Source organism: Plasmodium gonderi (genome assembly GCF_002157705.1).
Source record: "Plasmodium gonderi DNA, contig: Chr04, whole genome shotgun sequence".
In the NCBI taxonomy this organism is placed as follows: Eukaryota; Apicomplexa; class Aconoidasida; order Haemosporida; family Plasmodiidae; genus Plasmodium; species Plasmodium gonderi.
The window spans coordinates 435,828-450,436 of NW_021628928.1; the positions used below are offsets into that span (position 1 = coordinate 435,828).

The following is a 14,609-nucleotide window of genomic DNA, read 5'->3' on the forward strand; positions in this document are numbered from 1 at the left end:
AAGGGAAAAACGTTGTAGAAACGAAAAGTACACAAGGTGGAACACATTAACACATGTGACAAATGAAGAGCTAAGCATGTCTGTGGTAGAGGGTGGGGAGGACGTGGTTGAAAGAAGTTTTAAAATAACCAAATGATGGAATTACAACATGTGTTTTTACATGTGAAAAAATGAAAAATAATAATATATAAAAACAAATAATAACGTGAGCAACGTCATATCTCAATAATGAAATAAATGTATATGTATAAAATATTACCACGAACATTTTTTATTATATATGTGTTTGTAGTGGCAGAGTGAAGGGAAGGATTAAGTGCGTAGAGGTACAAATGCAAAGGAAATATGCTATTGCAATAAATATACACAAAGAAAGGCAGGCAAGGAGAGAAAAAAAAAAAAAAAAAAAAAAAAATACGAGAAAAAATGATGCAAAAATTTGAAGAAAAGCTCGGCACGATGCGCATTGTACTACTTCTCTCTTTTGTCCTTTTATTTCTATTCTATTATATTGTATTGTATTATATTGTATTGTATTATACTATATTATATTGTATTATATTATATTGTATTGTATTATATTGTATTATATTGCATTATATTGCATTATATTGCATTATATTGCATTATATTGCATTATATTGCATTATATTGCATTATATTGCATTATATTGCATTATATTGTATTACATTTTTGCTGACTTCTTATCTTGTTTCTTCCCACACACGGGGGCTCAGAAGAGCTCTGCGTCACTCTCGACATCCTCATCATACAAATTGAGATCCAGCTTGTAGCGAAGCATGCCACCGAACCCTCCAAATCCCTTCTGAAATTGTGCACCCTCTTGAGATTTGTTCGTGACAAAATCTAGGGAGGCTCCATATTTTTTGTAATTATTTATAACCCAATCGGTTAGAGAGATTTTTTCAACAACTTCTAATTCGACATTATTTTCTTTATACAAAGATTCTTGCTTTTCATCATGTGGGGAGATGTGCATAGTTTTGGTTGTATTTGTGACATTATTACGTGTGGTTAATCTGATTATATCTAAACCTTCATACAATATTAACAATTCAACAGCTCCAATTTCTAGTGCTTTTAAAGTGTCTTCAATTCCGTAAACAACTTTTCCTGTGTCTTGTGCTATTTCTTCAAAAAATTTTCCAATTAATTTTTTTTCTTGAATAAATTTAACATTTTGTAATGCTTCTGAACTTAATTCAATTGCCTGATTGAATCCATTATCTCCACCATAAGATATATCCACAATTTTTATAACTTTAGCGAATAATCGTTGATCAAACATATCACTATGTAGTAAATCATTTTTAAAATCTGCACTACCTGCCAGTACAATTCCAGATACGTTAATTTTGTCATTCGTTATAAAAACAGATGTTGCCACTTCTGCTACCTTTCTTAAATAATTGTGTCTCTTTTCTAATCTTAATCGAGCAAAACGTAAAGCACTTTGACCACCTCTTCCATGTTTTTTAGGTAAATCAACAGTAAATCTTCTGATTACTTCTCTTGTATTCCCTTGGATGGTACCAAATAATGCTCCATTTCCATCCACTATTATAAAACCAAATTTGTCATCACTTTCTAATAACTCCTTCAATGCTTCCACATGAAATTTATTATCACACAGATACAAACTTGTGTTTATTGGTCTGAATGGCTCAAAATCTATGGACATTTTCTTTTCTTTTCCATCTTCCGTTATCACAGTCCCACAGTAAACCACAAGACCCTTGGGAGGCGTCTTATTGTATAGCTTCAGTTCTGCAGTTGTGATGAAGAGAAGTGGTTGTGATGAAGAGAAGTGGTTGTGATGAAGAGAAGTGGTTGTGATGAATAGAAGCGGTTGTGATGAATAGAAGCGGTTGTGATGAATTGAAGTGACTGAGAGTGAATTGGAGGAGCCGTATGGGAAAATAAAACAAAGTAACATGAAAATCTCCTCTTTGAGCAGTTCTCACTTTGCTGTGTAGACGTAATCGCAGACAACACACTAAGACGGTTAACTCTGCTTTTAATGTTAGAAGCTGTTCCAAGTTCATCTGCCAACATTTTATTTATTCGAGAAACTTCATCCTTGTTTTTAATTATCAGGCTGATCATGCTGGTTCCGTTCCTTTGGGGAAGGGGTGCGGGCGTGAGAAGATTAGAAGATGAGATAATGTGCAAAGACGTATCATGTTATGCAAAGATGAATCATGTTATACAAAGGTGAATCATGTTATACAAAGGTGAATCATGTTATGCAAAGATGAATCATGTTATGCAAAGGTGAATCATGTTATGCAAAGGTAAATCATGTTATGCAAAGGTGAATCATGTTATGCAAAGGTGAATCATGTTATGCAAAGATGAATCAGGTTATGCAAAGAAGAATCAATTTATACGGTAATTTACATCAGTTACGCAGCAAATGCACATAACTGATATTCCACAATGTCACTCGTCGTGCAAGATGGATCACAGGCCAAATATTGACACATCGAAATATTCATGCCAATTCCTATACAAAAAAAGTTATGGACACTATACACTGTACAAATGCATACACACAGTTTAATTATATAAGAGCCTATATCTTACCCCTTAGCATTCTCTAGCTTCTTTATTAGTCTTTTGATTTTCCACTGTTCTACATTGGCATCTCGATCTTCTTCCATTGTGTTGGAATTTTGTTAATCAACGGAAAAAAAAAAAAAAAAAAAAAAAAAAAAAAAAAAAAAAAGAAAATACAATTATGAGGATGGAAAACAATGTACGTAGTAGCTGCAAAAATGGCGGTGTTCGTTTCTTTTTTTTCTTTGGATGGATTTTAAATGGAGTGAAATTATATAACTAAGCTGTGTGTCTAGATTATATGACTCGGTTATGTGACTCGGTTATGTGACTCGGTTATTTAACTAGGTTATAAAAGACTGAATTATACGTGACTAAATTATAAAATACTGAATTATAAATAACTGGGTGAGGCAAAAATGGAAAGGCGAGAAAACAAAAGGATAAATCAGAGTTCACAACAAAGCTGGGCACACTTATGCGAAAAGAAGATTGGGGTAAATGTCAGAACCAGTAAAAAATATTTGCAAAATTGTGAATCTGTTTGGGCTAAAAGGGGTAGAAATTCTGCTTATGTCCATATACAAAGTATGTGTACACTTAATGTAACAAAAAAAAAAAAAAAAAAAGGAGCAATGGAAACAAGAAAATAGGATTTTTCCTTTTCGTTTCTTTAATGTAATATGCATATATAGCATCTCTAAATATGTACTTTTCTTATTTTCTTCCTTTCATTCCTTTTGTCTTCCTTTTGGTGTGCCTTGAAAAAAGTATACGTTTTCCATTCACCCATAACTGTACATATACATTTGCTTGAGCAAGTAAATGCATTACATTTTTAAATACTATGCTGTAGTTATAGTTATACTTGTGGTTATTTTTTTTTTTTTTTTTTTACTTCTGTTCAAAATGTTCTCATGTTTCATTCGTTCTCAAATTTTGTATAAGCTTTCTCTTCACCTTGAGTGTACAGTGCCTCCATATATATATACGAGCGCATGTGCCTATGTAGGGCTGTTCTTCTGTGGACTTTCTTCTGCATTAAGCCCCTGTGGGTTGTTGTCCTCAATGATAACTTGTTGTATATATGTATACGTTAGGGTTCATGTAGTTTGTAAGCAACCTCATTTATTTGAAGCACGCTTCTTTTCTTTCATACATGTATATATATATATATATATATATATATATATATATATATATGTATACGTTAATAATGTACCTTTCTCGAGTGGTTTACAAAATACAAATTTTTTTCTTTTTTTTGGAGCGTTTAAAATGAAAAAAAAAAAAAAAAAAACTTCCTCTGCTTTTGATGATTGTGCAGAGTGATTTACTAGTAGTCACGTTGCATCACAGCATTAGCGTAGTATATGTTATGTTATACTATGTTATGTTGTGTTACGTTACGTTACGTTATGCTATGCTATATTTTTTTTTTTTTTTTACTTTGCTACTCAATTTTTACCACATTTAGAACATTTTTACTTATTTGCACGCTTTTTTATTTTATTATCTTTTTTTTTTTTTTATATTTATATATACTTTTTATTTCAACTATATTTTTTTTTTTTTTTTTTTTTTTTTTTTTTTTTGAGTGATAAGATTTTTTTTTTTTTTTTTTTTTATTATTTTTTCTATTTTATATTTTTTTTTTTTTTTTCGTTTTTTTTTTTTTTTTTTTTTTTTTTTTTTTTTTTTTTTTTTTTTTTTTTTTTTTCAATTATATTTTTTTTTTTTTTTTTTTTTTTTTTTTCTTTGAGTGAGAAGTATTTTATTTTAGAGCCTGTTATGGGTTTACTATAAATAAAAAAAAAAAAAAAAAAAAAAAAGATTGAAAAAAGGCTACTATAATTTGAAACATACAAAATAATGAAATATAGAATTAGTGAAGTGGCAAAGTATTGAAGAAGTTGAGTAGTGAAGTGCTGGGTAGTGAAATGTCAAAACTTTGAAGCTGAGCAGTGAAGTTGGGGCTAAAATTATTGAAGAAGCAGCTAAGTATCCAAGTAACAACGCATAGCCAATTAAAACAAATGCACGCAAACACGGTAAATTCTATGAATCCCCGTGCTATATTTGTAGAACTACAAAACATTGAAAACAGCCTTTTGGGAAAATACTAAAGGACTACATGCTACATTATCCAAAAGTTGACGTATACATTCTTTTTTTCATTTTGTTTTTTTGGGAAGGGGAAGGGGAAGTTTTACCCAACGCGCTTCACACCTGCACACATATAAAAAAAAAAAAAAAAAAAAAAAAAAAACATAATCCTACAAAACACCATCTCCATACATTACCTAACGCTCTTATACGTGTAACAAAAAAAAAAAAAAAAAAAAAAAAAAGAAGAGGAAAAACAGAACCAACAGAAGAGAAAAGAAAAGAAGCGAAACAAAAGAAAACACATAGAGTTGAATCAAAGGAATTTCCAAAACGATCAATGGGAGCAAAAATCCCTGTTGAGCATGAGCATAAAGTTGACCCATATGCATGGACATTAAAACACACACACCATGATATATCTCTTATGTTATCTCCTAGTACTAACATAGGGTTGAAAGCTTGATGGAGTTTATCAACCAGATGGTGTTATAGTTACTAGAACCACCACACCCATTTTTATAAACTGTATAATATTAATTAAAAAAATATTTTATGGGTATTTTAATTCATCTGCTTATGAAGTAAATAATCTCTTTTTTTTTTTTTTTTTTTGTGAAAAAAAAGGAAGAGAACTGAAAAGATGTAGAAGAAACGAAATAAAAAAAAGAACCCATAACCATAATTTTTGAAACTGAAATTAACCATAGTAATCGAAACTTTTTAATCATATCATCTCGACGTAGAAAAGAAGTGTGCACATGTTCTAGCATATAGTAACAGCAAAAGAATGAAAAAAAACTCAATGCTAAAAATTTATGTTTATAACTCCAGCTTGTGTCGAAATGGTGCATACAACAATGTAACCAGCATTGCCACCTCCTTCAACAAGTTTGATGGAATAAACAAAAAGTTTCAAAAATGGTACAACACCAGTGGTGGCACTGGTGGTAGTAGGCGCTTCAGTAGCAGCTTCAACCTTTTTGATAAAATAAAAGATGTAAATAAAAGTAACTCCAGTGAGGAGGGGAATGAAGAAAATGACATGAAAAAAAGAAAGCCATCAAAAAAAGTGCTAAAACTTGTTGATGAAATTTTGAACCTAACTTTAATCGAAGCAGCTGACTTATGTGATATATGCCAAGAAAAATTAGATGGAAATAAACAATTTAATAATTCCTTTTTTGTCAATAGAAACCCATTTCCACATCCGTCTAGCTTTTTTGCTGCAGGGAATTTCCCTCCACCCAATGTTAATATGAGTATGAATGCTGCATACCCGATTCAAGGGAATGCACCAAGTGGCTCTCAAGAAACCACTGCTCAATCAAGTAAAGCTCAGAATGAACAATCAGAATCAAAAAAGAAGGAAGAGAAAAAAAATACCAAAACTACATTTAATGTTAAGCTCGAGAAGTTTGATGTAAAAAATAAAATTAACACGATTAAGGAAATTCGAAAGATAACAAACGTCGGTTTAAAGGAAGCCAAGGACATGGTGGAGAGTGCCCCATTTTACATACAGAAAAGTAAGTTCCCTCTGCGTTCTGTGTCGGGAATTTCGCTTCCATTCATTAGCATTGCAGCGGTTCAGCTGTTTATGTGTGTTAGCGGTTAATTTTGCTGCCACTTATTCTGCTTTTATTCATTTTGCTTCCATTTATTCGACTCCCGTTTAGGTGTGCCCGCTGAAAAAGCAGACGAAATGAAAAAGAGATTCGAGGAACTAGGTGCGACAATTATTTTAGAATAGTATTAGAGGAAAACTTGTGTCTGGTTTAAAAAAAAAAAAAAAAAAACTCCAAAGAATGAGCAACGTATGGGGGGGGAAAAAGGCTTAAATTGCAAACACGCACACATACATATGTATACATATATATATATGCTCATGTGTCGTATAATCACCGCACTTACACATCTTGTGCTCAAGAGGGCACATGTGTGTATAAGGGGGGGGTGCATACTTCCGGAACATTACTTTTGAAAAGGAAATAAAAACATAGTAGTACAGTGATACTTTATAAAAAAAAAAAAAAAAAAAAAAAAAAACAATTTTACGCTTGAAGAAAAATTTTCTAATTAAAAAAAAAAAAAAGGACTTAAAAAAAAAAAAAAATACTTTATTGAAGTTTGCATTTTGGAACAGTTTACAAGCAGCAATACATATGTAGCAATTATTTTTTCGTAGTGGGACACAACATGGGTCTACTTAGCCAAATGTTCGCCCCACCCACCACCCCCCATATATATATGTGTGTGTAAATAAACGAATGGTATGTATTCCTTGATTACCTAAAAAAAAAAAAAAAAAAAAAAAAAAATACATCGAAAGAATTCTCGACTTGTTTTTGGGAATCTTACAAAAATTCTCAACAGGATTGGCCTACGAGAAAACACTCCCCCTCTGGGTCACAGTTTCCAGGCATTGTATTCAATGTTGGACAAATAAACTGAAGTAAATATGCTAATTTACCTTTTAATCATTTTTTTTTTTTTTTTTTTTTTCTCTCTCTCTCTCTCTCTTTAATTTCACAATTGCATCGTTTTTTCATCATGCATATATATAACTTCAAATTTAGTCCCTTCATATAACATCATGATGGAACCTTAATCAGTCATACGTGTGACATGAAAAATTTCCTTTTTTTTTATTTTTTTGGTACGCTTTTAATCGTTTTTTTTTTTTTTTTTTTTTTTTTTTTTTGAAACGTTTACACATGGAAGAATACACACTGATACTTCGTTTCACCCTGAACTCCCCTAATCCCAATTAATCTCCATTTAACATATTTTCCACATTCAGGCTGATATTAAAAGTGTGTGCAGCAATTTGGCCGCATCTCATATGGTTGCGCGTAATTTGTTTTTATAGCTCATCAGGGGGGCAAACAATGGGATACATTATTGCATTAACCGATATATATACATATATATATTATAACTAGATGGATTTACTCAGTGCACTGTGTGAGCTAAAACTTTATGGCCATTTTCCCAATATAAGTCATTTTCCATTTGTCATAACATTTTTCTGACACAGCTTGTTACAGGATCTCCTTTCTCTTCCCTTGAGGAATTTACCAATTGTGTTTAATCTTTTTAACATGTGCTAAATTTAAATTATTCCTGTTGTATTTCTTTGAATTCACTTGACTGTTCATTCATATTTTGGACTTGGGGGTATATACTCTTCCCCTCTTTGAAAATCTGTGTGTGTGTGAATCATAAATTGTCGTTCTTTTTATAATGAAAATTTTCCAAATTTATGGTAAAGCTGAATTCCTCTCCTTCATCTCTTTTGATACTCTTCCAATCAGTGTGTTTTATTTACCCAGGGGTAATAAATCATCTGAAATTCATTTTCATGGATTGATGTTTTTTTTCCACAGGACGACGATTTTCCCATGCATGCATACTATCACCCAAACCATTTATCAGTTGGATCCATTTTTATCTGCTCTTGTGTAATAAAACTATTTGTTAACTCTTCATTTGATGGAAGAACCATATCAGGAATGGGTCTCTTTTTATTTTCAGCCTTCGAATGATCATCGAATTGTTGCCTACCTTTGTCCTTGTCGCTTTTGCAGTTTTTGTCGTGTTTGCTATGTTTGTCATGTCTGCCATGTTTGCTGCCCCTTCCACTTTTACCTTTTCTACCTCTTCTACCACTTCTACCGCTTCTACCGTTTCTACCACTTCTACCACTTCTACCGCTTCTACCGTTTCTACCACTTCTACCGTTTCTACCACTTCTACCACTTCTACCACTTCTACCGCTTTGATCGTCTTGCTCTTCCTCCTTCACATTATCAGGTAACTCGTGAAAACCATTTCTGTAGCTTTTTAAAAATGGAAATTTAGTCTCAAAGTAATTCTTGACATAGTTCTCAGTTGGTGTGTTGAACTTGTACTTGTATACCCCTTCCAACATTTTTTTATGGTTATTTATTATTCTCAAGATCATAAGGAAATTATTAATTAAAACGTTTATTTCTAAATGGCTATTGGGTGATTTTTTTACATCAAATTTATTCAATTTATATTTTAAAAAATGAAACACATTACTTGCATCAACTGGAGCAATATATTTATTATCACAAAAGGCTGTGTTTTCATCTTTTGGTCTTTTATTACTTACTATTGTGTTGTTATCTTTATTTTCTACTTCTCCTTTTATGTTAATGAAATCTTCTTTTTGCACACTTTTAATGATTTCATTCGATTTGTCTTCCTCTCCTTTGTTATTCGAAATATTATTAATTGACTGAAAACAAATTTTCCTTTTTCTCCCTTTTCTTTTGACCTCCTTTACTTCAGTTTTTACTTGTTCATTTAACGTCTTGCTTTGATCAAAAAGGATATTTTGAATTTTTTTTTTTCTTCCTCGAGTTCCTTTCTTCTTCACGGGTACTGATAAATTATGTTCCTCTATTTTTCCCTCTTCCAGAAGCTCATTACACATTTCTTTTTTTATTTCGACGTTTTTAGCTTCGCCTGTGATGGTCTCCTCTCTATACCTTCCCCCTTCTCCCTGAACGAGCCTATACCGATCTGTTTCATTAGGACCCCTTCCATAAGGATCTGTTTCATTAGGACCCCTTTCATTCGGACCTGTTTCATGCATCTGATTCGTCTCACTCGCTGACGGTTCATGTTCTTGCATTTCATTGAAATTAAATCCGTTTAACTGCGTTATATTGTCAGATTCCGCTTTGACTAAGGAAAGTTTGCTATCCAAAGAATCATCATACGTCTTATTATCTGTACCTTCTCTGTGTTCATAGCATTTATTCTTCAAGTAGGACGAGCTGACATTCATTAAGAAGTTCGTGTAAGATTTGTTTAAATTCTCATTGATGTTTTTACCTATTGAGTACTTATTATTTCGTAGAATCATTTCTACTAAGTCTTTATTCAACGTCAAGTTGTTGCTCGCAGAAAAAAAATTTTCTTTTCGCTCGAGGCCATGCTGCCCCTGCAATTGGAGGTACTTCTGATAGCTTTCGAGAAGTTGACCAACTTGGACAAGTTGGCCATTTTGGAGAAGTTGGTCACTTTCAAAATTTTGCAAGTTGTTACTGCTTGTCGCGGAAGGTTCACAAAAATTTGTTGTGTTCATAGGTGCTTCATTCAAGGAGGCCCCAATTATTCCATCAGAATTTCCATTATCTATGCTATTCGAAATTTTCAACGGATGTGTATTTAAATTGGATTCATAGAAATAATTGTCGTTATTGTAACAATGGTTCAAATTGTTCGCATCCATGGTCATGTTAAATTCCATTTCCTTTTTCAAGTTGTTTGTTTTTGTCCGCTTGCCATTTTGCATTCCTCCTTTTTTTTCTTGTATGTTTTTTTTTTTTTTTTTTTTTTTCTCCTCGTTGTTTGTATTTGCATTTGCATTTACGCTTGCATTTGCATTTACGCTTGCATTTGCATTTACGCTTGCATTTGCATTTACGCTTGCATTTGCACTTACGCTTGCGTTTACAATTGCGTTCTTCGGTTTTCTCCCTCTCGTTTTATTTTTCTGAGGAAGGATATGGAAGTTATTATCATTATTCAAGGGGCCGATCTGCACCTGCTCGTATGAAACATTTTGCTGCATGCTTTGGACATCCAAATAACCCGTAATGCTTCCTGGTTTTTCACTATGTGTGTTGTTATCACTGTTAATGTAGTACCTATGGACACTACTTTTAGAATCTCCTTTCTTATTATTTCCACTGTTTCCACTGCAAATAGCCGTTCTTTTCGACTCGTTCAAGGCATAAACAGAGCTGGAGTTATAATCATCTGTCCATGCAGCATTTTGATTGTGATATTTATTATCATAAAAGACATTGCCAGTGTTATTGTCATATTTCAAGCTATGATCCATCATGCTGTTATTCTTTATGTTACCTCTACTGTGGTCATCATTTTGCCTACTTTTATGAATTGTATATTTCATTTTATCAACCACTGCACTGTATGAATTATTATACAAAGAAGTATCATGTGGAAATTCATTTGATAACATGTTTTTGTTTTTACTGTTCTTAATAGGAGATCCATCATTAATCCCTCCTTTGAACTCATAATTTATGTTTCCTTTTGAATTGTACATTACATTCTGCTCCTTTCTGAATGATTGATTTGATGATTTAGTAATCATATTTATGTTACTCTTTAAGCATAACTTATTTGGAAAATTTTTATTACCCATGTAACTTTTGCTCTCGTCCCCGAAACCATCGTTCAGATTATGAAAACCCTCCCTGTTGTTGTCATTATAGTCTGAAAAATTTCCATTATTCATCATTCGTCCGTTGAATTGGAATCCTTGCTGTATGTTGTTGTTATCACTGGTGGTCGTCGTGGTGGTTCCTATGGTAGCAATGGTAGTGGCTGTAGTGTTCGAAATGTTGGCATTGTTATTACCTCTACTACTCTTATCAGTCGCATAATCTTCCATGTGATAATTATTCTTGTTGCTGTTGCTATACTTGTTCCTTCCACTTAAAGTGTGGAAATTATTTGCATCGAACATATCCTTTTTCTTATCAATCGTGCTTAAATCAATGTTTATAGGACTCATTCCAGGAAGGTTATTTATGTTGCTCACGTTTTTGATGTTGTTCATATGGTTCTGGCTGTTCATATGGCTTTGGTAGTTCATAAGGTTCTGGTTGTTCACATGGCTTTGGTAGTTCATAAGGCTGTGGTTGTTCATATGGTTGTGATTGTTCATACTGTTATAGCTGTTCATATTGTTATAGCTGTTCATATTGTTATAGCTGTTCATATTGTTATAGCTGTTCATATTGTTATAACTGTTCATACTGTTATAACTGTTCATATTGTTATAGCTGTCCACATTGTTATAGCTGTCCACATTGTTATAACTGTTCATATTGTTATAACTGTCCACATTGTTGTGGCTGTTCATGTTATGGTATCGGCTCAAGCTGTTGTAGCTGTTCATATTGTTGTGGCTGCTCATATTGTTGTGGCTGCTCATATTGTTGTATCGATTCAAGCTGTTGTACCTGTTCACGCTGTTGTGGCTGTTCATATTGTTGTAGCTTTGGATGTTGCTCACTTCATTGTTCCTGCTTTCCACATCTGACATAAGGCTAAATTCTGTTAATCCAGTAGGATGGTCATAATTTTTTGAACTACCCTGGATATGCAGCATATTCGCATTACTTGTCATCATGTTCTTCTTACCGCCATCGGGTCCTTTATCTCTTTCGCCACTCCTGGTTATCAAATTTTTCGGAGTTATTTGTTTTCCATACACACCGTTATTTTTTAAATTACTATCATATGCTGATGCATTCGAAGTGACATCTTTAATCTGTGTCCTCGTACTACTTGTTGGGTCGGTTATATTATTTGAGAAAATTGTCATGCTGCCTATAGAGCTAAAATTGGTCTTTTTATTTTCCCTTCTGCTATCCTTTTTGTTTTCATTCTCATGTTCGTCTTTATTTTCGTCTTTACTTATATTTTTCATGTTCCTCTTTATGTTTTTATTTATAATTGCACTTTCCATTTTATTCAACGCGTTCATGTTGCTTATGGAAATGTGCCGGTTCTCCAAGCCACCTATATTGTTCATTGTGTTCATATTTCTCTGATTATTTATGCTGAACATGCTGTTCATAGAATCCATTCCATTCAGGCCACCCACATTGGTCACGCCACTCATATTGGTCATGTTACCAATACGACCCACCCGATTCAACATGTTTATGTTACTTATGTAGGTTAAATTGTTGGATTCGTTTGAAGTGCTCATATTGTTCACATTGTTTATGCTATTTCGATTGCCTGTGCATAATCCCATGTGATTTATTCCTGACACATCATGCAAATTTTCTGACTCGTTCATATCACCCCTGCTCTTGCTATTCAAGTTGTTACCTCTATGCCCATAATGGCGACCATCCCTATCATTGTAATCAATCTGATTGTTTAGGTTATTCTTTCCATTTTCATAATTTCCATAATTTCGTACGTTAGGATTTAAATATCCCTCTTGTATGTTTTCATTAGAATTATAATTGTATGATCTCTCAGCTGTGTCATTATAAAAAAAAGCATTCGGAGGAGCTAAACTGTAGCCACTTTGTTCAGACAAGTCATCATAGTTAAAGTTTCTTAAGTGTGGATTGCAAAAATAGTTATTTTCATCTGACATGTTTTCTTCATGTACTATTTTTGATTGAAAAAAAAATATTTCATTTATAAGCTATACTGAGTAGGGTTTTTATGCATGCACGTGCGTTTGTATTGCATGCAACATACCCTTTTGTTATGTATATTTTTCCTATAATTGAAAACTTTTCAAAGTGAAACATTAAATCATGAATTTCGTTTATTCGTGAATTCATTCGGTATTTTTCACAAAAACATAAAATTTTATTGATATTATGGCCAGTTAAAAATTCCTAATTGCGCCACTTTCTTTATACATGTTGTATATAAAAATGGCACTACAAAAAAAAAAAAAAAAAAAAAAAAAAAAAATATATATATATATATATATATAATAAAATAAATCAACATGAACCGTTTACTTTTTTTTACATTTACAAGTCATATGATTTCACATTTTCCTACTACCGACATCACACGTTATGACAATAGGGTGTATACTTTCACATTCACAGTTGTTCATGTGTAGGAGAAAATTGTATATATATGAATACCTCCTCCTCGGTTAATACGTCTATAAATTTGCCAGTTTTTTACTCTATCCGTTTATATTTATTTGCATTGCTTTAATTATTGCGGAATACCCTTTAATATTTTCAAAAGGTAGTAATTTTTTTTTTTTTTTTTTTTTTTTTTTTTTTTTGTGTGTGTTTTCTTTTTCTCTACATATATAAACACATATTGTTTTTAAAGAAATATGTATGCAAGTCTAATCGGGGTGAAGAAACTATGTAATTGCGAGAAATACACAGAATAACAAAAATGATGTGGTAGAGAGAAGATATGATGTTTCAAACGTTCTTCTCTATGTGTAACTGTTCTCCCCATTTGAATTTTTTTAATTTTTTTTTTTTTCCTGGATAAGTAAAACAGTTTGTTAAGGTACCCCCCGCCCCCCCAGAGCAATGTGATAGAAAAAAATAGCTGAATTGAGCATAAAATAATCTCTCTTGGAAAGAACTTGCAAATAAAAATCACTTCAATTGGAGATATGTGAAGAAAACATGTTCTTGCAAAAGTGTACACAGCTGTTTAGATATGTGGCACGAAGGGAGGGAAAAGGAAAAAGGAAAAATGGAGCTAAAATGGTACAAAGATGATACTAAAGTGGTACTAAAATGGTGTCAAAAATGGTGTCAAAAATTGTGTCAAAAATGGTGTCAAAAATTGTGTCAAAAATGGTGTCAAAAATGGTGTCAAAAATTGTGTCAAAAATGGCGCTAAAATAGTAGTAAAAAGGTGCTGAAGTGATACTAAAATAGGGCCAATGTGAATACGTACGCTATAAAAAATAACAGCGATGGAAATGCATTCATGGAAAAATAAAAAAAAAAAAAAAAATAATAAATAAACAAATAAGCAAATAAACGAATAAACAAAAAGCAAATAAACGAATAAACAAAAAGCAAATAAACGAATAAACAAAAAGCAAATAAACGAATAAACAAAAAGCAAATAAACGAATAAACAAAAAGCAAATAAACGAATAAACAAAAAGCAAATAAACGAATAAACAAAAAGCAAATAAACGAATAAACAAAAAGCAAATAAACGAATAAACAAAAAGCAAATAAACGAATAAACAAGTAACCAAATAAACAAATAACCAATTAATGAGTTGAAAAAATAAGCAGCAAAACAGTTAAGCAGCTAAGCGCTAAGCAATTAAACAATTATACAAATGAACACTTAAAAATAAGTACACTTCGATAAA

General features: G+C 32.2%; 3 protein-coding genes across 3 annotated transcripts; 1 reads left to right on the top strand and 2 right to left on the bottom strand.

Annotated features, from left to right (window-relative positions):
- Positions 1-734: 734 nt before the first annotated feature.
- PGO_040860 (eukaryotic peptide chain release factor subunit 1) lies at positions 735-2,685 on the bottom strand (the record flags this gene model as incomplete). The annotated part of the gene is made up of 3 exons (XM_028686274.1): positions 735-1,789; positions 1,987-2,141; positions 2,609-2,685. 3 exons carry the CDS (start codon positions 2,683-2,685, stop codon positions 735-737), a joined length of 1,287 nt encoding a protein of 428 aa, XP_028542075.1.
- Positions 2,686-5,477: 2,792 nt separating this feature from the next.
- On the top strand, positions 5,478-6,440 carry PGO_040870 (50S ribosomal protein L7/L12; the record flags this gene model as incomplete). The annotated part of the gene is made up of 2 exons (XM_028686275.1): positions 5,478-6,216; positions 6,367-6,440. 2 exons carry the CDS (start codon positions 5,478-5,480, stop codon positions 6,438-6,440), a joined length of 813 nt encoding a protein of 270 aa, XP_028542076.1.
- Positions 6,441-8,105: 1,665 nt separating this feature from the next.
- PGO_040880 (hypothetical protein, conserved) lies at positions 8,106-12,878 on the bottom strand (the record flags this gene model as incomplete). Its single annotated transcript, XM_028686276.1, has 1 exon — positions 8,106-12,878. One exon carries the CDS (start codon positions 12,876-12,878, stop codon positions 8,106-8,108), a length of 4,773 nt encoding a protein of 1,590 aa, XP_028542077.1.
- Positions 12,879-14,609: the final 1,731 nt, after the last annotated feature.